The sequence below is a fragment of the Pipistrellus hanaki genome, assembly GCF_964339955.1.
Source record: "Pipistrellus hanaki genome assembly, chromosome: 8".
Classification (NCBI taxonomy): domain Eukaryota; kingdom Metazoa; phylum Chordata; class Mammalia; order Chiroptera; family Vespertilionidae; genus Pipistrellus; species Pipistrellus hanaki.
In genome coordinates, this window is record NC_140510.1 from 54,534,009 (window position 1) to 54,557,483 (window position 23,475).

The following is a 23,475-nucleotide window of genomic DNA, read 5'->3' on the forward strand; positions in this document are numbered from 1 at the left end:
ACCCCCCACACCCCCCAAATTGAGGATTCCTGTGGAGGTGAACTGGTGCCACTGACCCTTGGTTGACACTTCAGTGTGTAGCCAGTGGGGAGACACTTCATGTTCTTATTCTGGTGTCTTCCCACTTACATGTGTCCGGTGTCGGGAGGGTCTTGCTCTGTGCTGTGACCATGCATGGCTAGTGGATGCTGTATGGCTCAGGTATCTGTGCAGTGCCTCCAAGGCATTTGCTGCCTCTCTGTGGATTTTAGGGAAGGCACATGGGCACTACTGTCTCAGCACTGTTAGCCCAAGTCCTGTGAAGGCCGCTCTCGGCCATGAGCACAGATCCTTGGGAAAGAAGGTGTTTATTGGGGTTGCCACGCTAATCTTTTCCCTTCTAATGATATATTTTTTTAGTGCTTTCCAAAGGAAGTTCACAAACTCTCAGGTAGTCACCACTACTCCTTCACATTCCATGACTCAGACTCAGTCTTCAATGACGACTTGGTACCCAGCCCAGAAAGCCAGAAGTCCACCAACCAAAGGGACAGCCTCCAGAAGTGGGAGCCCACATTGCCGAAGGGCAGCGTCAGCATCAGTGACCAGGGCGTGGAAGATGTGTTGGAGAACTTGGACCACGGCACGCAGTGCAGCAGTGAGACCAACTTTGAGTCTAACCTCGGTGTGCACAACTACTCCATTGAGTTGTCACTTAATATACTGGAGAAGAGCGCCAAGTCCTACAGCTTCCTCAAGGTGCCCTTCAGTGAGGCCATCTCTGACAAAGGAACCATGAGGCAGATGGCATGGACCATGATCAAGTAGGTGGCTGGTGTGTGGGCAGCAGGGCCGAGGGTCATGTTCAGGGTGAGTCGCAGCCTCAGCATCGCTTCCCTGCTCCCCTGGGAGGGGATGTTTCCTAGTGCCTGTGCCTGATCTCTACTGGTCTTGCGGGGGAGACTTCTCTGGTGGCTTGGTGCTGGGGGGCCTGCCTATGGATTCTGAGGGATAGGCAGGAGGGAGTCCAGGAATGTGTCCCAGACTGGCACATGGGCAGTGGGCGCAACACACTCACCCCCATATACTCACTCATAAATGTACCCTGCTCCCCTCCTCACAGTCTGTGCCAGTGGTTCTCAAATTATGTCTCAGGTCCCCTGGAGTGTCTCAGACCCTTTCTCAGACCATCTGCATGGTTGAAATGATTCTCATACCAATCCTAAGTCTGTGTGATAGTCATGTGACTTGTGTGACAGTTGTATGATGGTCATGTGACATGATTATGTGACAGTTGTGTGACATTTCTTCACCTATGCAACACATGCACAATAGAATGTTGGTTTCACTTGGAATTGCACTTGCTGACACCACAGAAATGAATGATTAGTTACATTTTTTTTAAAAAAGTGCATATATATATATATATATGTGTGTGTGTGTGTGTGTGTGTATATATATATATATATATCTTTATTGATTTCAGAGAGGAAGGGAGAGGGATAGAGAGTCAGAAACATTGATGAGAAACATCAGTCAGCTGCCTCCTGCACACTGCCACTGGGGATGTGCCCACAACCAAGGTACATGCCCTTGACCGGAATCGAACCTGGGACCCTTCAGTCTGAAGGCTGATGCTCTATCCACTGAGCCAAATTGGTCAGGCCTGTTACATCTTTTTTTTTTTTTTTTTTTTTTAATATATATGTTTTTTATTGATTTATGAGAGGAAGGTAGAGGAAAAGAGAGATAGAAACATTAATGATGAGAGGGAATCATTGATTGGCTGCCTCCTGCACCTTGGACCAAACCTGCGACCCAGGCATGTGCCCTTGACCAGAATCGAATCTTGGACCCTTCAGTCTGCAGGCCGACGCTCTATCCATTGAGCCAAACCGACTAAGGCTGATTTATTACATCTTGGCCATGAGCCCAGGCCTCTTAACATTCTGTGTGACAAGGTGGGGAGGATGCCTAAAGCATGTCTGCTTCAAACCACAGTTGGAAGGTTTTGGAGGGAAAGCACTTCAATGGCTTGAGCGACACAAAGTCACCAGCCCTCCCCATGGCCACCATATTTACTTGACAGCATGATTGGCTGGCACATGGCAGTCATTCACTCTCTTAACAGTTAGCTTTCCCTTTAAGGACAGTTGACACCATTGACAGTGATGACATCCCAGCTTTGAAGTGGGAATTAGAGTTTTGGAGCGTTTACATGCACTGCATACTGTTCATGACACATCCACCTGGGGCCGACTGTGGGCAGTCTGTCCACATGACCAAGTCCCGACATCTCAGGAGCAGTCGGAGGATCCCTCTGGGGGTTCTGGTGCAGCAAGATACATATTCTCCACAAGAATATTTTATGTTACTATGCAATGATTTTGTTATTGTTACTTTTTAAATGTATTAGTAAGGATTTTAAACATTCTCAGTTTTAATGTGTAATACATTAGACATGGATGAATAGAATCCACATAAACAAAAGCTCTTTGGAGTCCTCAGAGAATTTTAAGAGTGGACAGGGGTCCTGAGAGCAGGAAGTTTGAGAACCACTGCTTTACAGTGACCTGGTCTCTCCACTGTTCTCCTGCCCACCCCATCCTGGTTCTGTGCTGCCCTCCGCCATTTTCGCCACCGGCTCAGCTCCTCAGCACAGCCCTTCTCTTTGCCTCTCCGGCTGCTATTCAAGCCCACCCAACTGGGCCCCTCAAGCCCAGGTTTCGGGCCATCTTTCCCCAATAAGAGATGTGTATGCGTGTCAGTGTGTGTATGTGGTGTGGTATGTATTTGTGTATGTGTGTGTGGTATTTTTTAGTATGTGCATGTGGTGTAGTATGTATTTGTGTGTGTGCGGTATGTGTCAGTGTGTGTATGTGGTGTGGTGTGTGTGTATGCGGTGTGTGAGTCACTGTGTATGTGGTGTGATATATATTTGTGTGTATTTATGTGTGTGGTGTGCATTTGCATGTATGGATGTTAGTATGCGCATGTCTGGTGTGCATGGTACAACCTCGAACCCTGGTGTTCCAGGTACTCTCTGTCATCACCTCAAAGCCACCACAGAAGGGGGGTCTGGTCCCCACCCCACACTCCAACACACAGTGACTTCAGTGAGGCTAAGTGACCCCGAGAGCCAATGCCAGGCAGGGCCACAGCTGGACTTGCACTTGCCCCGCTGGCTCGCTTTGGGTGGTGTGGTGAGATGGGTTGCTCTATTCCTGTGTAGGGGCTGGAGGTCTTGGGAGGGCAGGACACTGGGGCTCAGAGCACCATGAGGTCAGTGTGTCTGAGCGTCCTCCACTGGGGAGCACCTGCCTCTCCTCCAGCCTGTGACATGTCATACTGATCCTTTCAGACACAGAAACAGGTGGCTGACCATCAAACGCCTGCTGCACCGAGGCGCTGACCCCAACCTGTGCCGCGTGCCCATGCAGGTCCTGTTCTTCTCTGTGAAGGCCGGGGACGTGGACGGGGTGAAGCTGCTGCTGGAGAGTGGTGCCAGGACTGACATCCAGTTACCCCCAGAGGTAGGGCCAGAGGTAGGGTCCCCAGAGGTAGGCCAGAGGTGCAGGGAGCAAGGCGGCGGGCAGGATTCAGAGGACTGCTCCTAGCATGAGGTCAGAGTGATAGGTTTCGAACCTCACTGTCAGCATCTGTTTTTCTACTCTGCTTGTGTGAGCCACCCGCCTGTATGCAGGCCTTTGTTGTGTTCAGAGGGTGTCGATGGGATGGCTGGCGGTTTTGTTTGGCCTCTGCCGTTACTTTCAGGGGTAGATGGGTTTCACTTTTCAGGCTCCTTGGCCAGGCCGTTTTTTTCCTTTTTTTCTGAGGATAAGATAAAGATAAGTCTTTATGTGAGACCCTGGATAATTCATAATAGCTTTTTACATTTACTGATTGGACTCCATCTTTAAAACTAAGGTTGCAGACTGTAAATTTGTAGTCATCCTCATCTATCCATCTGTCTATCCATCCCAAACCAAGAATCAATTATTTACATTCATCTTCAAATGGAAGTTTCGCTTCATTGAAATATTTGAGTTGCCAGGATTACTGGCACCAGGAGAACACCCAGATCCTCGCTGTGCCCAGCGGACTGATGTCAGTGGTTTCTGAGCGTCCCTTCAGCCTTTCTCCAGGGGCCCTTTTCCGTTCCCACGGATCCTGTGTGGAGGGTTGGCGAGTCCTCCGCCTTGGCCCGAGGTGCACCCTGTGTTCCTGGCTGGGATCTCTCTGAGTTGGCTGTGCCTCCTCCAGGACCATGCCCCCTGACCATCTCCATGTGGTCAGTGCTGACTGGGTATCCTAGAGACAGTCCTCTATTGATTCTCTCAGCCGATGCCAGGGGCTGCTGTGAGTGGACGATAGGTCTTGGGTAGGGATTGGCATCGGGAGCTGCATGGCCGTCTGCAGTGGCATCTGAAGAAGCGCCTGGCAGGGAAGATGGGCTCTTCTTGGAGGGAGGCAGGGACAGGTGGTCTCAAATGAAGCTGGCACCGGGCCTGTGCTCCTGTTTGTGGCCCGGGCAGACAGATACATCTTATGAATTGAAATGGACATGCCCATGGTCCGTGTGGGAGGCCTCCTTGTCCTGAATGTTCCCTGGGGATGGTGAGAGGGCAGTGCTGGGCATGGCACTCTAGGACTGGCCCGGGCTCTCACCCTGCACATGCCCTGGCACCCTGGGGAGCAGCACCTCACCCTAACTCCTTCTGCGTTTCCTCTGCAGCTGATGGCTTTGACCCCCCTCCACATTGCAGCTGCCCTTCCCGGGGAGGAGGGTGTCAAGATAACAGAGCTGCTGCTCCACGCCATCACGGATGTGGACGCCAGGGCAACTGACCAAGACGATGTGTATAGACTGAGCAAGGTGGGTCACCTGCCATGCAGGAGAGGGGGCGCTAGGGAGCCTGGGGTCACTCTGCAGTGTTGTCCATTTAGTTCAAAATTCCACTTGTCCCTGTAGAGGTTGGTTGATGCTCTGTGCACCCCAAAACAGCACTCACCTGTGTGAGAGTGGGAGAGGAGGGCTTGGGGCATGCACACAGGAGACCGTTTCACGGAAAGCTGCTTCAGATCCCCAGTCTGAGGAGGAGGGCATCCTGCTCCTCTGTGTGAGCTTGCACCTGCTGGGGGTTCTTAGCACAGCCTGAGAGGTGGAGGTCGGGCAGGTGGAGGTCTCTGAGCACTTGGGGAGAGTCTTGGGGCCAGGACCTGACCCCTCTGTCTGCACACAGCCAGTCCTGTATTCAAGCATGAAGCTCAACAACGAAGTAGGCCCGCCCAGCATCTACCGTAGGGCAAGCACTGTCCCTGAAGAGGGGGGCAGGACAGCTTTGCATGTGGCCTGTGAGCGGGAGGACAATTACAAGGTAGGCAGGGCCATCTGGGGCGGCCGGGAGCTGTGTGCCCTTGTGTGTGTCCTGGGTGTGCACACGCAAGTGCAGTTACGTACATGTGCACATGCATGCTCTGTGTCCACACACGTACCTGCATGTATATCGGCATGGCTGTGTGAGTTCTATTTCCAGACAAGCACACGTGTGTACACATATGCACACATGTACACACACATGTATGTGTGCTTGGGTAGTGCCTGTGCACATGTGTAGCTGGGTGTTTGGGGCAGGAGGGTGAGTCAGTAGCCGTGGCGGGGGGGGGGGGTCGGCTGAGGGGACAGACCTTGGGGTGTTGGCCTCAGACCATCCTGCCTGAGTGAGTTTCAGAACAGATGAGTGGTTCCTGTCCACAGTGAAATGGGATCCACTAGGTTAAAGCACAGTAGAGAGTGTCAGCCGGCCCTGCCTGTAACTCATGCGTGGAAGTGCTGTTCCAGAACACGTTTAAGGGATACACGTCCACACCCGTGTCAGCAAGCACATGGATCTTGGTGTGGTATCACTTTCTCTGTGTGGTGCCTGCTCAAACATATTTGGGCGTGGCCGGCATGCGCTGGAACTGGGCTGTGTGTCTCAGTCATCCGCAGACTTGGTTTCACGCAGGGATGGGGTCCTGCAGAGCCCAGAGGGCCCGTTGGCCCTGTGACACTGCCTCCCGTGGGCCTTGGGATTAATTCCTCGACGCAGAGGCCGAATGGCCAGGGTGGGCATGGGGGTACTGGGAATCACCAGGTGTGGGCTTTGTATCATAGTGGCCAAGGCTGGCACGACCAGTAAGCTGCTGAGCACATAGTAAACTGAGCCTCAATTTACCCTCTTATAAAATTACACCAATGGCTGGCCTCACGAGCTGTGGCACTGGCAGTTTGCCACTGAATAGGGTGATGACCACATATGCCATCCTGTCATGAGAGTGCAAGGGCCTGCGTGAGGGTGGCGCTTGGGCAACGCTGGGAAGGGGCGGTGGGAGGCACCTGCAGACCTCCTGCTTCAGAGCTTTCTTCTCGTCAGAGCCTCCTTGAGCCTGGGCCACCATCCTGCTGGAACTTTCTGAGGGGTGCCATGGGCCTACGTTAGGAATGGCGACAGAGAGGCCCCGAGAGGCAGGCTGGCGAAGGCCCCAGCCAGTAAGTGCAAGGCCTGGGCTTTGAACGCAGTGCTTGCCAACTCACACACCGGTGTTCTCTGTGCTGACTCCAGACTGGGAAAACTACGGGGAAGCAAAGTTGGGAGACAGAAGCATCGTAATCATTAGGTGGCGATGGCCGCCCAGCCATCACATCTGTGTCCCCCGGGGAGAGACGGGCTGGGGAAGCTTTCCCAGGAGCTTTATGACCTTGCCAGTGAGGCTTGAAAAGGGGAGTAAGCTTGGAGGGGAGCAGTCCAGCTTGTGAGCAGTTCTGGGAAATGAGGGGGTAGAGGGAAAATCGGGGTTCCCCAGAGGGGAAGGGCCGGAAGGATACAGTGGCCCTCCAATGCTGAAGGTCTCCTTTCAGCCCGATGGCCTTCTTTGTTGTTAATCCTCACCCAAGGATAATTTTCTCCATTGATTTTTTAGAGAGAGTGGAAGGGGTAGAGAGAATCATAGATGTGAGAGAAACACATGGATTGGTTGCCTCCTATAGCACCCTAACAGAGTCCAGGGATTGAACCTGCAACCCAGATATGTGCCCTTGACTGGGAATCAAACCTGCAACCCATTGGTTTGAAAGCCGACACTCTAACCACTGAACTACACTGGCAGGGTCGGTTAGGCTTCTTTCACTTGCTGTGTTCTAGAGGATCCTAAGCCCTGGTGAAGGGCACGTTCCCCGGCCACACCTGCTCTGCACCTACCATGATGGTCATAAAATCCTGACTCTCTCATTCCTTTGAAAACAAGTTTTAAATAAATTCACCCATCATTTGTCCTTCCCGTTTTTCATTGGAAATAAATGAATGTTTAGAAAATATCTTTTCACTTTGAGGATTGACGCACCTAGAATTCATCTACCTAGAATTCAGAACTCTCTGTGCCAGGCAAGGTTCTGAGGAGGAGGAAATAGTAGTTGATTTCAGGATGTCTGAGTTAATGATCCATGCCAGGTGCTCCGGGGACTTGAGACTTGGGCCTCTTAACCTGCTGTCCTCTGCCTTTCCCACCCAGTACGCCAGGGATGTCGTCCACCTCCTCCTCTCCCACAAAGCCAACAGCAGCCTGCTGTGGGGCGGCCACTCCCCGCTCTCCCTGTCCATCGCCAGTGGGAACGACCTGGTGAGCACGTCCTGCATCCCTGAGGGCCATCTGCAGTGTTCTCCTCCATCGTCCCCTCCCCATCAGAGTTTGGGGGTTGGTGTTGTTGGCAGTGGCACGAAGGCAGCATGGTGTAAGGGGCAGGGATCACCTCCATGGGGATGGAGCTCATTAGAGAGAGAAAGCTAAGGAGAGAAGGAAAGTGAGCAGGGACGTGAGGTTCAGCTGGGCGGGTGCCCCTCATGGGGCCTAGATCCCAGCTCTGCCTGTCCCACACATCGACTCCTCTGTGCTCCAGGAAAGGCACATTGGCAAGTTCCCACTTTCTGCTGCTGCCAAGAAATGTGTTTATTCACCATCCACCCAGACAGCCAGCCACCCATCCACCTTCCTTCCATCCATCCATCCATCCACCCACCTTCCACACATTTATGTACTCATCTATGCACCCACACACCCAAACACACCTCTATTCATCTACCCACCCATTTCCCCACCCATCTACCCACTCACCAACCCATCCTTTTACCCATTCATTCTACATCTACCACCAATCTTCCCAGGAGCCTGGCTGGCACCCTGTTCGCACACTGTCCTGTCAGCCCCTCCCTCCCTCCCTTCCTCCCTTCCTTTCCTTCATCGATATCCCATGCACCTGTTCATCCTTTTATTTGGATGAACCTACTGTGCGCCAGGCAGGCGCCACTCTAGGCATCAGGTGTTGAGTAAAATAAAGTCTTAGCTCTCAAGGATGTTACATTCTGGTTGGAGAAGACAGACCATAGTCCAGTGTGACACATTCTCAGGTAATGATAAGTGTGATGGAGAAAATAAAGATCAAGGAAAGATGGAGAATGAGGAGGAGGCTACTTTAGCAGGGTGCCCAGGCGGGCTTCTCTGGTGAGGGGACTTTTTAGCAGAGGCCTAAAGAGGCTGAAGGCATTGTTGCCAGTGGGCACAGGTGGGGCTTCTGTGGTACCTCTGCAGGGGCCCCGCCTCCTCTCCCTCCTTCCTTCAACAAGTCATATGTGCACTTGCTCCTGCCGGATATTTCAGGAAGGCATAGTAGCAAAGAGAGCTTGCTCCGAGGGACAAAGCTCTGGAGAGAGACAAACACTAATTCTCTGGCACCCCATAGCTGTTCTTACTCCTGGATTCCCGGGCGGCACCTGGGCTGGCAGCTAGGGACACAGTGGGAAACAAGGACCATGTGGCCCACTTTGTGTCTGGCCAAAGACCCAGGTGCTCCGGGGCAGATGCAGACCTTTCCCAGGGATGAGGGGCTGACAGGACAGTATGCGGACAGAGTGCCAGCCAGGCGCCTGGGCAGAATGGCAGGCCCCCTAAGGAACCACCATGTGCCCACCCCAGTGGTCCTCGGAGCCAGCAGCAGTGGAACCTGTAGGTGGGAGCCATGGAGAATGCCCGGGGTGGGGGGGCCTCAATGAGCCCCAGCTTGGCCACCACTATGCTCAGTGCTGCAGTGGCCTCGCTCTCGGACTTCCTCCAGTGGAGGGAGGGAGGGACCTGGTGGTGCTGACAGGCTCTGTGTGCAGATTGTGAAGGAGCTGCTGTCCCACGGTGCTGACCCCAACCTGCTTCTGACCAAGGGCTTGGGCAATGCCCTGTGTGTGGTCTGTGACATCGCCTACGAGCACCGGAGGACTGTGAACAGCAGGCTGAATCTGGTGAGGCAGCAGGGGTGGGGGGCACGTGGGAAGGCAAACCAGGGCCCTGAGCCTGGGGGCTGTGGGACCCTTGGTCTGGCCTCATTCCCAGCAGGCAGAGCTTCATGTGGTATTTCTCTGTGTCCTCCAAGCCTCAGCATTCCAAATACTTGAAAAACGGTTGAGAAATTCTTGCCTTTTAAGATGTATTGATCTAAAATATATGCAGAGGAAAAGCCACTCAACAGGCCAGACAAAAGTCCCCTATCTTGTTTGTGGCACCAGCAGGTTGGCTGTGCAGTGGCACCCGTGCCTGGTTCTGAGGGGTTCTGCCCACTCCTGATCACCCTGCTTTGCTCCTTTACCACGTAAGGGACGGTCCTCCAATCTGCAGCTGCCAGGACTGATTCTCAGGATCTTTATGAAAGTTTTTTGTTTTGTTTTGTTTTGTTCTTTGCTTTTGCCAAAACGAGGTTACAGTGAACACGTTTTTTAAAAAATGTTGGCAAAAGACACAAAAAATGTACCATATTAACAATGTTTAAGTTCAGTGGCATTGAACACAGTCACATTATTGTGCAGCCGTCACTACCATCCATCCCCATAACTGTTTTCATTTTGCAAAACTGACCCTCTGTCCCCATTAAACACTCATTTCCCCCTCCCCCACCCCTGTTCCCCACCGCCTATTCTCTGGCTGTGAACCTGACTCCTCCAGGGATGTAGGGGGAATCACACAGTGTTTGTTCTTCTGTCTGCCTTATTGCACACAGAATCATGTCCTCAAGATCCCTCCATGTTGTAGCAGGTGTCAGATATGTTTTTATCTTGAGGCTGAATAATATTCCCTTTGTATAAAGCACATTGTGTTTTGGTCCTTTGACGCACACCTAGGTTGCTTCCACTTTTGGCTATTTTAAATAATGTTACTGTGAACATGGGTGTACAAATTCTCTTCTGGACTCTGCTTTCCATTTGGGTATCTACCCAGAAGTGGGATTACTGGGTCAGGTGGTCATTCTATGTTTCATTTTTTGAGGAACCACCTCGACAGCTGCACCAATTTACATTCCCACCCACAGTGCCCAGGGCTCCCATTTCTCCACATCCTTGACAACACTTGTTCTTTTCTGAGTTTACGACAGTAACCATCCTGAAGGTGTGAGGCAGTATCTTATTTGTTTTAATTTAATTTTATTCACGACACTGAGCATCTTTTCATGGTTTTGTTGACTATTCATATACCTTCTCTGAAGAAATGTCTATTCAAGTTCTTTGCCCATTTTAGAAATTGTTTTTTGTTAAGTTTTAAGAGTTCTCTCTGTATTCTGGACATTAATCACTTTTCAGATATGTGATTTAAAATACTTTGTCATATGCATGTGCCACCCTTTTACAATGCAGTAGTGTCCTTTATGCACAGAAGTTTTTAATTTTCATGAGGGCCGGTTTGTTGACCTTTCCTTTAGTTGCCTGTGCCTTTTGGTTTCATATCCAAGAAATCATTGCCAAGTTCATTTTTGTGAAGCTTTTGTCCTATGTTTTCTTCTAAGTGCTTTATAGAGTTAGCTAGAATTTAGATAAGCACTTTTTGGTAGAATCCAATGCTTTTTCTCCATCGTTCCTTTATGGGATGTGATTCTGTGCAATATGCTGAGCCCTCTGGAGCCTCAGTGGTGCACCTGGCCTGTTAGGAAGGTTGTCATGCTTTGCATGAGGGAGGGGAGGGGATAGAAAGGAAGGGGATGGACAGGAGAGCAGAGGAGCCCGGGGTTGGATCAGGGCAGCTTCTTCCCATGGCTTTGGAAAACTGGCTCCCACTCTGCTCGCCATAGGCCTGGCGTGACATCATCATCGCCATAAGGAATCCGTGTATAAACTCCACTCACGCCTCCTAGACCCATGAGTTGGGCCTGGTCAGGCCACACTGGCTGCTAGTGTTCAGTGGCATTTGCCTCTAGATGTCTGGTTCTGTGCCCACGAAGCTTCACTCATGGTGTCGACAGAGTTCCCAAGTTTGTGAAGAATGAATATTAAAAAGGCTGAGAGAGTGAGGACCCTGGCTGAGGGAGCCACCATGCATCCCCTAACACCAGCCCTGCCAACAATGGTCAGCAGGTAGACCCTACACAGTCCAGTGAGTACCCTGCAGGTGATGGGCTGTATTTATGCTGGGATGCCCTGAGCCTGCTGGGTTGGTTAAATTTCCTGGATAAGACTATAAAGCCATAAAGCCTCTAATTGAATACACCTGCTCCCTGGTCAGGATAGGGGTGAAAGCCCTGTTGGAATTGGTGATAGATCTTGAGCCAGAGACTTTGTCATGCTGTGTGCGAGAAGTACGGGTAACACATGCATACATACCCACACCTGTACATGCCTACACTTACACATACACACTGAGGCTCCAGAGGGCTCAGCATGTTGCACAGAATGTGTGCATGTGTAAGTGTAGGCACAGATACATGTACACACCTACACATACACACATTCACATACATGCACACACCTACACACCTACACACATGCACACATCTATCTCCTACACACCTACACCCAATCCTGGAAGCCAGGGTGTTCACACACATTTGATGCAGCTCTGTTCTCCGCAGATTGATCTGCTCATCAATTATGGGGCCGACGTCCTGGCCCCTGTGACACTCACGCAAGGGGACAAGATGGCCGTGGGCACCGTCGTCGACTACGGGTATTTCAAATTCTTCCAGGTATGGCTTTTGAGTTTCCTGTTGGTGATAGGGGTGCAGCTGGGGCCTTTAGCAGCTCTTAGGCAAAGCTGGGCCAAAGGTCCCTCATGCCTCCTACCAAAGCGAGTCCCTGGCCTTCTGGAAGAGAAGACCTGGCACCCGGGCATTCGCAGGTGTGGCTGCCTGTGCCTAGCTTTTGGAGTGCTCTCCTGGTTTGTCCTCACAATGAGCACCGATGTGTGCTCCCCACCCAGTATCCCTCTCCTGGTGATAGGCCAGAGCTGGGTGTGGGACCAGCCCTCCCCGGGGTGGGAGCTGGTGCCCCACGGTGACTGGCACTGTGCCGCAGGACCGGAAGATTGCCCACTGCCCCTTCCACACGCTGATGCCGGCAGAGCGGGAGACGTTTGTGGCCCGGAAGCGGCTCCTGGAATACATGGGCTTCCAGCTGCGCCGAGCCGTCATGGCCAAGGAGAGCCAGTGGGACCCAAAATTGCTGTACTTGAGCAAGAGAGGTGGGTGGCCGTGGGTGCAGCCAAGGCCGTGCTTTTCCTGTCAATTGTGGGATGGGAGGGGCTGGGCCAGGAAGGGACATGAGAGAGACCTGTCCTGCTGCTGCCAGGGCTTTAATAAGGAGGAAGACAACAGTCTTTTCAACAAACAGTGCTGGGACAACTGGTTATCCAAACACGAAAGAATGACATTTGACCCTCAGATCACTTATAAAAATTAGTTCAATTTGACCTTGGCTCAGTGGTTAGAGCGTCAGCTCATGTACCTAAGGGTTGTGGATTCAATCCCTGTCAAGGGCATGTATCTGGGTTGCAGGTTTGCTCCCTGCCTCATGGTCCGGGCTCATGCAGGAGGCAACCAATCGATGTGTCTCTCTCATATCGATGTTTCTCTCTCTCTTTTCCCTTCCCTCCCTTCATTCCACTCTCTCTGAAAAGCAAATGTGAAAAGACAACTTAGGGGAGAACATATTTGCCGATCGTACATCTCATAAGGAACTTGTATGTAAAACAAACCGTCACAACTCAACAATGCAGTAATTGAATTAAAAAGGGGACAAAAATCATGAGTAGAAATTTGTCTGATGGTGGAGTGAAGGTACATGACCCCTCCGAGACTGGAAAAGGAGGCAAGCCATTCCATGGATGTAAGAGTTTGTTGTGGGGTTGGATCACTTTCAGAGATGGGTCTGAGCGGAAGCGACCCACAATCTGCACAGCTCGTCTCCACGGCTGAACAGCTGTCACAGTAAATGTGTTGTAGGTGGTTAAGGTACTAATAGCTGACCAGAGTTGCCGATGGAGCCAGGAGCCGTACCCCCTCCTGGTGCTGTGATGTGTGTAGTTGCTTAAATTTGATGCCAGCACCTAGTCTGACATTTGTCTCGGGCTGTGCTGATCTGGTCATGACTGACAAAACCCTCCATGGCTACATGTGTCAGCCTACAGAGCCAGCTCATCCTTGATGATAAGGCCTTGGTATGCTTGTGAGCACAGTTAGGCCAGAGTTTATAGCATGAAAACTCGAACGGAAAAGAAATCAGGCACAGAGATGGAGTCAGTCTGGGGTTACATCGGCATCTACACAGATTTCTCTAAAGAAAGATATAAATGGCCAGCACACCCACAAAAAGGTGCTCAACATTGGCCATCAGGGATGAACACAATGTCACTTCAGTATGATGCTGTGATCAATACACGACAAGTGTAGGTGAGGAGGAGGAGAAAGGGAAGCTCCCTGCCCCACCAGTGGGAATGGGAACAGAAGACAGGCTGGAGAGACCTCAGATGCTAACCACAGAGTCACCACATCATCCAGCAAATCCACTCACAGCCGTGTGCCCAGAAGAAATGAAAATGTGTCCCCCAGAACCTGTACATGAATGTTCATGGCAGCACAGTTCACAAAAGCCCGATGGGAACAACCCGCATATCCATCAATTGATGGATGAATAAACAAGTCATGGCAGATTCACATATGGAATATTATTCACCCACAAAAAAGAGTAAAGCCCTGATACCACAATGTGGATGAACCTTGAAAGCATGCTGCTCAGTGAGAGAAGCCAGTCACGGGACCATGTGTTGTATGAAATGTCCGGCACAGACAAAGCCACAGACCATGTAGAGAGGGGTCACCAGGAGTCAGGGGCATGGTGATTCCAGGGCCTGCGTCCGTTTGGGAGTGATGACGATGATCTAGAATGGATTTTGTGGTGATGGCAGCATTCCTGTGAATGCACTAAAAGCCACTGAACTGTGTACCTTATAGGTGACTTGGGTGTCATGTGCGTTATATTTCAACTGATGCTCAAAAATGCCCTCCTCCCATTTCCATGTCTCCTCTTAAGCAATTTGTGAAGCTCTGGCACCAGATCCCTTGTGTGTTTTTTACTGTCACCTTTCCCAGAAGCATCCCTGGTGCCACCTGGCCTTCCTAACACTGCCCTGACAACACGTGCACTGTCAGAGCTGGCTTCCTGGGCCCAGGTCTTCGTCCCCACCCGGCTGGAATGCTGGTGGGTGCAGGAAGGATCCCTCTTCCTGCTCTCATGGCCAGCAGGTGTTTCCTTGTGGGGTTCCTGTGTCTGACGGGGTGGTGAGGAAACAGAGGTTAGGCGGCCTTTCTGGGGGTGTGGAGGCCAGCAGGGATGAGGTGCTATTTAAAGAGAAAATGGTGCAAGGACATGTTTAAACTGAGGTTATTACGGGGGACTCACTGCCCTCCAGACCCTGGTCTACTGTGCACCTTCCTGCGGTGGCCAGAGAGCAGAGCAGGGTTCCCCCCTCCAGAGGAAGCTGTGCACCGGGCGAGGCCAGAGAAACCTGGTGCTGGCCCATGGCCTTTTAATGGCGTGGTGAGGGGGACACTGAGACTGTCGATGGCACAGAGCAATGGCTACAGATGGGCAGGCAAGCAAGAGGCCCTGGGCGCCTCAACCCCTCGAGGCCAAGTCCCACTCTGCCTTCTGAGACCTGTCATGGGATGTCAAGGCTTGGGGTCCTGCCTCCCTGAGATCCCTGGGTGGGCTTCAGAAGGGTGGTTGAGGCAGGCAGCCAGAGCTCCCTCTATCTGTAGACACTACGGCACATCGGGAGGGCCCAGGGAGACTAATGCAGGTCTCTCTGGGTACAGCGCAGCTGATCCCCTGCAACAGGCTGAAGCAAAGGGGCTCCGTCTTTCCCAAGGACTTGGAGGAGCAGGAGCAGTAAGTGGCTGTGTGGCCCCATTTGCCATGAGCATGGGCCAGGATGGGGTGGCAGTGGGGGCCGCTCCAGGTCTGGGGGGCAGCTGGGTGAGAGATGTGTGTTGCCTTGTGCACCCTGTGCTGCATACCCCTCCTAGCCCTCCATCACGGGCCCCTTCCCCTAGAATAGTCTCTGTATGTCTATGTGCCTTATCATCCCTGTGGGCATCCTGGTCCGCATCTGCCCCGTAAACCCTGGTGCATGGGTGGGGTGATGGATGGCAGACAGGGGTGGTTGCCCACCTGGGCTCTCTTTCCTGCTGAAGCAGAGCTCAAGGGTGTGCCCTGCTCACCCACAGCCCTGTGAGTGCCTGCTCAGAGCTGTTCCTCCAACAAGACACAGAAATCCTCCCACGTGAGGGTCCCACAGTCTCCTGCCCAGCCCTGTCTGAGCCCTCAGGTGGCATTTGGGCACGGTGCTTGTTTTCTGTTCTGAACGGCCTGTGCTGGACATCCCTGGGCAGGACTTCAGGTCTCTGCTCCGTGCAGAGGATATGGAGAAGGCCTGGAACTGGGACAGTGGCATAGGGGGCTGGCACCAGCCAATGGCTGCATGGCCCCCTGGCAGGATTCCCTTTTTCAAGTTCTGCTACCAGTGTGGCCGCTCCATCGGGGTGCGCCTGCTGCCCTGCAGCCGCTGCTATGGGATCCTGATCTGCAGCAAGAGCTGTAAGAGCAAAGCCTGGACCGACTTCCACAGCAGAGACTGCGGCACCCTGACGGCCATTGGTAAGTCCTGGGGCCGGCCGGGCTGCTTGTGGGCCTGCTCCTTCTAAGGGCATAGGCACCAACCTGGGATTGACCTAGTGAGGGACCCCATCTCCCCTGAAACCTGTGTGATCCAAGCCACTTTCCAGAATCCTCCAGTTGGGCTTGTGTGGGGACAAGAAGGCACTGAGCCAACCTGGCCTTTCCCCACCTACAAGTGGACGCCATGCCCCATGTGCCCATGGCTCCTGTGGAATGCCCACCTGGCGGCTCCACTGGACACCTGGGCCCCCTGGTGGACACGGGCTTCCCTGGACCACTGGTACTTGGCCTTGGGGCTGCTACAGGAAGGCTCCCCATAGCCACCCCCTCTCCCTACCCTCCCTCCCTTGGGAGTGACCTGAAGCAACCCCTCACCAGGCAGTGCTCTGAGGGTGGCCTCGTGGGCAAGGCTGAGACTTGGCTGGGTGGCCTCTTCCTCGGGACTTGTCCTTGGTGCAGACGAAGGGGCTGACAGGCCCTTGCCCTTGGACTCTGCCCCAGAAGCCAATCCTCTCTGAGTTCTGATGTTCCCTGTTATCCCCGTCTCCCTCTCTGCAAAATGGGGCTGTTAGTAACAGGCCCACTATGGGTGGAACCCCGGACCTTGGTCACAGCTCCTTGGGCTCGGGGACCCCAGGGACAGGGGCGGGGGGTTTCGAGGCTCCACCTTTGAAGTGCCATCAACCGAGTACCCCACATGTGACCAGGGCGCAAGGCACTGCTGCCTGGCACCGCACCCTAGGGCTCTCGGCACCAGGCTGCGCAGGGGAGCCAGCACAGAGCACACAGACCGAGCTTTTCTCCAGGCGGCGTGGCCACGAGGGCGAGGTGCATCAGGGTCCACTCTCCTGCACCAGCCTGCGCCTCCTTGGGGGTGCCCCTCACGGACCTCCTCTCTGCCAGCTCCTTCCCCAGGGCCCTACCTGGAGGATGAGAGCCACAGGAGGGAAGACTCTCTGTAAAGGAGCACGCTCCATGCCCCAGCCGCGAGCCTCACCTGCCAGCACCTGCACCTGGGGGCTCCTAGGGCTGCCTCCAGCCTAATGCAGGAAGTCTGCTCTAAGGGCTGTGGCAATGACTCCCTCCTGACCTCACAATAAAGTGGCCCCACTGGGTGTGTTTTTAACCCTGTTTGTGCTGCTGAGTTGTACACGGGCCAGCCCAGAGCTTCCAAGGGGCATGCTCGCTTCTCATCTCCACAAAGGCCTGGCCACCTTTGGGCACATGCGGGTCAGACCTGGAGCAAAGGTTACTGCTAGAAGGTGCTCCCCTGCTTTGGGGACATGTGGGGGTTTCCCAGGAGCCCGCATCTCTGCTCTCCATCCCAGGCTCAGAAGGGACAGGGTGAGGGGGTGTCACTCCCCTTCCTCCCCAAGGCTCCAGGGTATTGTCAGTGTGTGGCAGATGTGTTCGGGGGGGCCGGTGGTGGTGGTGGTGGTGGTGGTGGTGGTGGTAGTGACGGTGGATGTGAAGTAACCATGACCCAGATGGAGGAGGACTGGGGTGATCACGAGCCAGGATCACGGTCATACCGTGAGGAGTGGGTGGTGGGCTTGCTTTTATGGAGGGGGTGGGAGGGGGCAGTGGGAATGAGGGCAGAGTGGTGGGGGCAGGTGGGACGGGTTGGGGAAGGGGCAAAGGAGCTTGTGCAGGGCTGCTCACAGTCATGGTTTTGCCTGGTTTTCCTGGTCTCTTTTCGGGAAGTTTGCTGAGGGCTCCGGATGATGTTTCTGTAAGGGGTGAGGAAGCCTCTTGGGCAGAGGGGACAGGGACCCTGTGCTGCACCCAGTCATAACCCCATAATGTGACTTGGGTGAGTGGGTTCTTGGCTGAGGGATGCTTTTCTGGTGAGGCGCTGGGGGTAGGGTGTGAACCCCAAGAAGATGTGGGTGGCTTTCAATAAATACATCTGCCAGCAGGGAAAACACTCCTAATGAGCACTTGTGAATTCATGTTGTACTTGTGAGCAGAGCTTACTGCCGGAAGGTGCTCCTGTGCTCTGGGGATGTTTGGGGGCTTCCCAAGAGCCCACATCTCTGCTCCATCCCAGCTCCACCCCATGCAAAAAGAAGAAAAGATAAATGACATTTATCCTGACACCCAGAACACTGCTGTGTGTCCTGCCAACCCCCTCTGTCTGTACAGACACATGCACACGTGCTCCCACAGGCTTGTGCAGGATACACATGTACACCCACATGCCACGCAATGTGCACTTGAAAGTGAAAGCATGCCCTGTATGTTCTAAAATAAGCCATGAACGTCTATCTTTGCTATTAACTTTTTCTGCAACATAACTTTCCCAGGTGCAGTTTTATTTTTGTGCTGCAGGCAATAGTTGCTCGTTGTTAGAAAAGACCAGATGACAGTGAAAACTATCCTAACCTTCCACTCAGTGATAAGCATCCTGAGCATGTTCTTTCCGATTTAATACACACACTCACACACACACACACACACACACACACACACACATACACGCACACGTGTGTGCATCCTCAGCACCCTGTGCGCACTGTGCTTTCTCACACCCCCCCCCCCCACTTTTAATGAAAACGGCTATTTTGTGACCTTGCCCTGCCCTCCCCTCTCTGTGTCATCTCACACTTGTCCACCCGGTGCCTTGTTGATGGGCACTTATGTCATTTTGCTCATTTGTCAACATGCGGCACACGCTTGACAAATGAGCAAAATGACATAAGTGGAACTCACTTTGGTGGAACTCACAAAGACTAAGTGTTGGGATTTCAGGAGTCTCCCGGGTTGGTTCCCATGCTCTCCGGGAGGGATAGAGCCTGTCTGCCCTGCACTTCTCAAGAATGACATTTCCCTTGTCCTGAGGAATTCGTGGAAGTGTTAGCGCCCTCGCCCTCTCCACACCATGTGGCATTTGATTCCCACATTCCTGTCGGTTGGGGGTGTGGCTCTTCCTGACTTGTAGGAGGTCCCTGGAGCCCAGCACCCTCCTTGCACCTTCTCCCTCCCCATTTGACTTGCTGCCTGGGATTTTCTGTTCTGTGGGTGCTGCATCTGTCCTGAGCTTTAGGGCAAATAGGTTTGCCAAGGACTGAGGAAGCCACCCCAGACGATGGGGGTGTGCACAGCCTCAAGCATTCTTGTTTTACCTGCGGTTTTGTAATTACCTAGAATTAATTTTTGTGTGAGAGGGGAACGCCCCCCACAGCCAGCACACTCCCAGTGACCGGGGGTCATTGTCACTGCACTGGAGCTCCAGGTGCCGCAGGCCCTTCTCTGCTGGTTAACCTGCATCCCTGGGACCCGCCTCCACAGGCTCATCCTTGTGAAATGTGCTTGCGCCACCCACCCTCACTCACTCAGATGAACAATGTCTTGTTAGACCTTGTCACTCTTTTGTTTGGTTGGGGACACATGCTCCCGGCAGTGGTGGGGGTTGTGCTGGGGTTTGGTAGTTTAACCTCATTTAGGATTGCCATCCACTGCGCGTGCCTTCTCACCTCACATCCAGTCCTTCGGGAAATCTGCTCTTCGCCATCGGGGTGCTTCCAAAATCTCCTGCCACCGCCACCCTTAGCCCCTGCTCCAGTGCCACAGAGGCCAGCTGGACTGCTCCTGTGTCCAAGTGCAGGATGACCATCAAAGTCCTTGCTGCTCCCCCCTAACCTCCCCTACTAGTCACTTGATGTCCCTTGTTCCTGACTGTGCCCCCATCTACCTGAGGGCTCCCTCTCCTGCTCCCAGATGGAGGTGCCACATCCTCTCTCCCCGGGCATACTTGTGTGGCGAGCACTGCCCTCTGCCCTGCATGCTCTGGGCCCCCAGAATATGATAAAGGACAGTGTGACAGGTCCCCGGTAGGACCTCACTCTACAGGGGAGACTGCTGTGTGTGTGGATGAGTGCTGTCTGCCAGCCCCATAGGGCGGGACTGTGCTCACAGACGGTGCAGAGAGAGAGTCCTGGGCACTCATGGATGGGGTGACCCAGCTAGGAGTCCCCAGGTTCACCCCGATGTCATGTGTCTCCTACCCACACTGAATGACATCTGGTGTCTGTGATGCATCCTTGTCCTGCATGCTGGGAGGTCGGCTCCAGGCTCTGCGGACGCGGTGTTCCTGCCGTGCCTTTCCGGCATCCATGGCTCTTTCTCTATCCCTCCACGGCACACTGGCTGGTGCTGAGTGGTGTTAGGTGACAGTGGCAGCTGCAGGCCACCTTGTGATTTTTCGAAATGCTCTCAGTCACCCCTTCTCAAAAGACACAAGGCACTCTGTCTTCCGGATCGTTCCAGTCAAGTCAGTCATTCGACGTAAATCTTTAACTTCCCTTTGGACTACATCGATCTGTCTGCTATGGCGACAGGATGGCGAAGCACACCCACACCCATCTGGCCCGCAGCCTTGTGTCCTTGGAAGGCTGACTGCCTGGGCAGGCTGCCCACCCCTGCCATCCTCACCACCTCTCTCCTCCGAACGTCCTGCTCCTCAGGAAATTAGGCTGCCTCTATCTTTGGAATGTATGGGAACTGGCCACTTGTTTCCACATCCTTGGTAGTTGCTGTGATGTCTGGAGAGGGTACTTCGTGGTCCTACTTTGTGCCAAGCTCTGTGCCACCTGGCCCAGCCCCACGAGGTCCACATGGTGAGCAGTATGGCAGGCTGGATGGGAGGCAGAACTACAGAGATGTGGGGTGTTGCAGGGTGACAGATGGCGATTTCAGAGCAAGCATGGAAGCCGGGCTGCGGGTCCTGGTTAGGTGGGAGGAAGGTGGGGTGAAGTGGGAGATGGAGGGACCACTCTGGAGGACACCACTCCCTGAGTCCCACGCCTGAGGGGTGACCAAGTAAGGTCAGGGGAGGAGAGGGCCAGAAAGATGGAGTAGACGCAGGGGTCTTCAAACTACGGCCCGCGGGCCACATGCAGCCCCCAGGGGAGTCTGATCCTGCCCGCCAGGTTTTTTGGGCAGTGAGCGCAGCCAAGGTGTTACAGTAGGGATTAGTAGTTCATATAGTCCGGCCCTCCAGCTCTCTGAGGGACCGTGATCTGGCCCCCACTTTAAAAAGTTTGAAGACCCCTGGTAGAGGGAGAGGGTCAGCTGGGGAAGAGCCTTAGAGACCAGAGAGGGTGTTGGTGTCAGGCTGGAATGTTGGTGATGTCAATAATGGCCTGGAATTTGCCAGCATCAGGATTCCTCCCAGAAGCTAGCGTGCTGTGCTCTCTGGAGAGATGGGTGGTGAGAGTGGCCATCGGGTGCCAGGAAGCATGGAGAAACCATAGGGTAGGAGCTGAGGGTTTCCTTCCACAGAGCAGAACCCACCTGCTCACCCTGGGAGCCTAGGGAGCTGGCACCTGCCCTCCCTCCGTCCTGCTGCGCTTCCTCTGGCCATGGGTGCACTGATGGTGAGCCAGGCACTGCCCTCCACCCCCACGATGAAGGTCCTGGCTTAGTTTCACGTGTGGTTTGTATCCTTGTTCGTGGACTTTCTCCAGCGCTGTGGTGGCCCATCGTGTCCTGCGGCTCTGTGTCCTGGGGAAGTAGCTCCCTCTCCCCCTGTCATGTGATCTATGTCTTCTCCAGGTTTTGAAACCTGAATTTCCATGTTTCAGTCCTTTCATTCAAAACATGCTTTTTTGATTGCAGCATGCAGCAGGGACCCATTTTCTTATTTTCCATGGGGATCACCAGTGGCTGGGCCCAGTTTGTGAGTGGCCTCCTCTCCCCTCCCCTTGGCCCTGGAGACACCACAGTCTCCAGAATGTCAGACAGCATCTGTTGCCTGGAGTGGGTCCAGCTGCCACCCTGTGGGTGAGGCTCCAGGCTCTCCTCTCCAGGGGGGCACCTTAGTCCCACCTCCAGGTTCTTACAGCTCCTGCCGGCCCACCTCTGGGGTCACCCACCTTCTGCAGGGGATCTAACCCTCAGCTGCACTTGGTGCTGTGTCCAATCTCTTTGTTTTTGTTTAAAAAATAGGCTTGTTCTCACCTGAGTTTTCATCTTTCCATTTCCCTGCCCGAGACCACACAACACTCAGGCCCGGGACTGGCCTCCACTATGTGCTGTGACCTCTCAAACTAGACTCCCCGTGTGCTTTCTCCAGTTTCTAATTCTCACACTGGATCGCCGGTCCGGTTCCTGGTCATTGCATATTTTGAGATCTTGCTGGCTTGTTTCTCTGCTTCCCCAGGTTGGGTATGGAAACGGGTTTATGCTGGAAACCAGGAAAGCCCCAGTTCATAGTTTCAGGCCACACAAAGAAGGTGGAAGTGTTTAGATTCTCTGAGGTTTTCACTTTGGCATGGGGTCCTGTCTGGGAGAGGTCTCATATGTAAGAGTCGAGGAGGGCTGGAGGGCCAGCTGGTCTCCCGGGATCCCACCCTCCAGTGCTCGTCACCTCCCTAGACCCTGTCTCCATCTCTGGCAGCCTTGACATGCAACTTGCCATCTGTCTTTGGTTTCCAGCAGGAAGACAGACTTTGTTCTTGCCCTGTTATTACTCACTCTGGAAGGAGGGTTGGGAGAATCAGCTCTCCATCCCGGACCAGTGCTAGTGCTTTGACTGTAAACGTCACTTCTGGACAGAGGAATGTTGTCATCTGGAGCGGAGCAGAGCGTGCGTTCCTGTGTGTGTGCACGTATATGTGCACACAGGTGTGTTGAGTGCACACTAGCTGTCTGTGGCTGTCTGCCTGTCAGTGTGGGTCGTCAGGATGTCTGTGACCTTCCAGATTCCCTCGAGGAATGATGAGATGAAGGGAGGGCCAGGCTTGGGAGAGGACAGTGATGGTCTGGGGCCTGGCCCATGGTGGGCAGGACTAAGACCCCTGACGCGGCCCAGTAGGTTGTCCTGTGCTGAATGCCCACCTCACCTGTGTCCTCCCTTTTGACAGGAGAAAACTATTTGTTGGAGATCGGGAAGGAGTTCAAGAAGCCCACGAACAAGTTCCATTTGAAGGAAGTGTATACAGGCTACAATCAGGAATGAACCATGGCTGCCCACCTGCCCCGAGGCTGAGTGGGCCCCAGTGCCCAGGAAGGGGGAGCTGGGCACCAGGCACTCTGGTCTCGTGGAGGCCAGGGGAACAGGCAGCCACTGCTCTACAGGTACCCCCAGCCCCACTGCACCTAGGCTGTCAGGGCTGCAGCACCAGGGGAGCCCCTCTGTGGATCCTCATTCTTCCCTCCAGGGCGTGCTGTCCACCATGCTGGGGGGCCCTGCCCCTCGCACTCCAGGGGTCTGGGCTGGTGGCACTGAGCCCTCAGCGCTCCAGGCTTCGGGGAAGAGAGGCTTTGCTGAATGTCTGCCAGGCTGCTGGTGTGGGCTGTGATGCCCAAATAAAGGGACCCAGCAGCAGCTTATGTCTGTGTTGGCTTCCAGTCTCTAGATGAGGGGCGGGGCCTTGCACACAGTGGCATCTGGGCAGGGGTAAGGGGAGAAAGCAGGGCTGGCAGCTTCGCCCCAGGGACCATGCAGCCTCGGCTTGCGGAGCCATGGTGGTTG

General features: G+C 53.7%; 1 protein-coding gene across 1 annotated transcript in view; it reads left to right on the forward strand.

Moving 5' to 3' along the window:
- The window catches only part of ANKMY1 (ankyrin repeat and MYND domain containing 1), a 37,446-nt gene extending 13,972 nt beyond the window's left edge, over positions 1-23,474 (forward strand). The window contains exons 7-17 of the mRNA XM_084891369.1: positions 400-803; positions 3,341-3,512; positions 4,715-4,855; positions 5,223-5,357; positions 7,531-7,638; positions 9,174-9,305; positions 11,897-12,010; positions 12,339-12,504; positions 15,137-15,209; positions 15,817-15,977; positions 22,865-23,474. Of these exons, the coding sequence (XP_084747495.1) occupies positions 400-803; positions 3,341-3,512; positions 4,715-4,855; positions 5,223-5,357; positions 7,531-7,638; positions 9,174-9,305; positions 11,897-12,010; positions 12,339-12,504; positions 15,137-15,209; positions 15,817-15,977; positions 22,865-22,959 (1,701 nt within the window). The 3' untranslated portion in view covers positions 22,960-23,474. The remainder of the gene's footprint in view (positions 1-399; positions 804-3,340; positions 3,513-4,714; positions 4,856-5,222; positions 5,358-7,530; positions 7,639-9,173; positions 9,306-11,896; positions 12,011-12,338; positions 12,505-15,136; positions 15,210-15,816; positions 15,978-22,864) is intronic.
- Position 23,475: the final 1 nt, after the last annotated feature.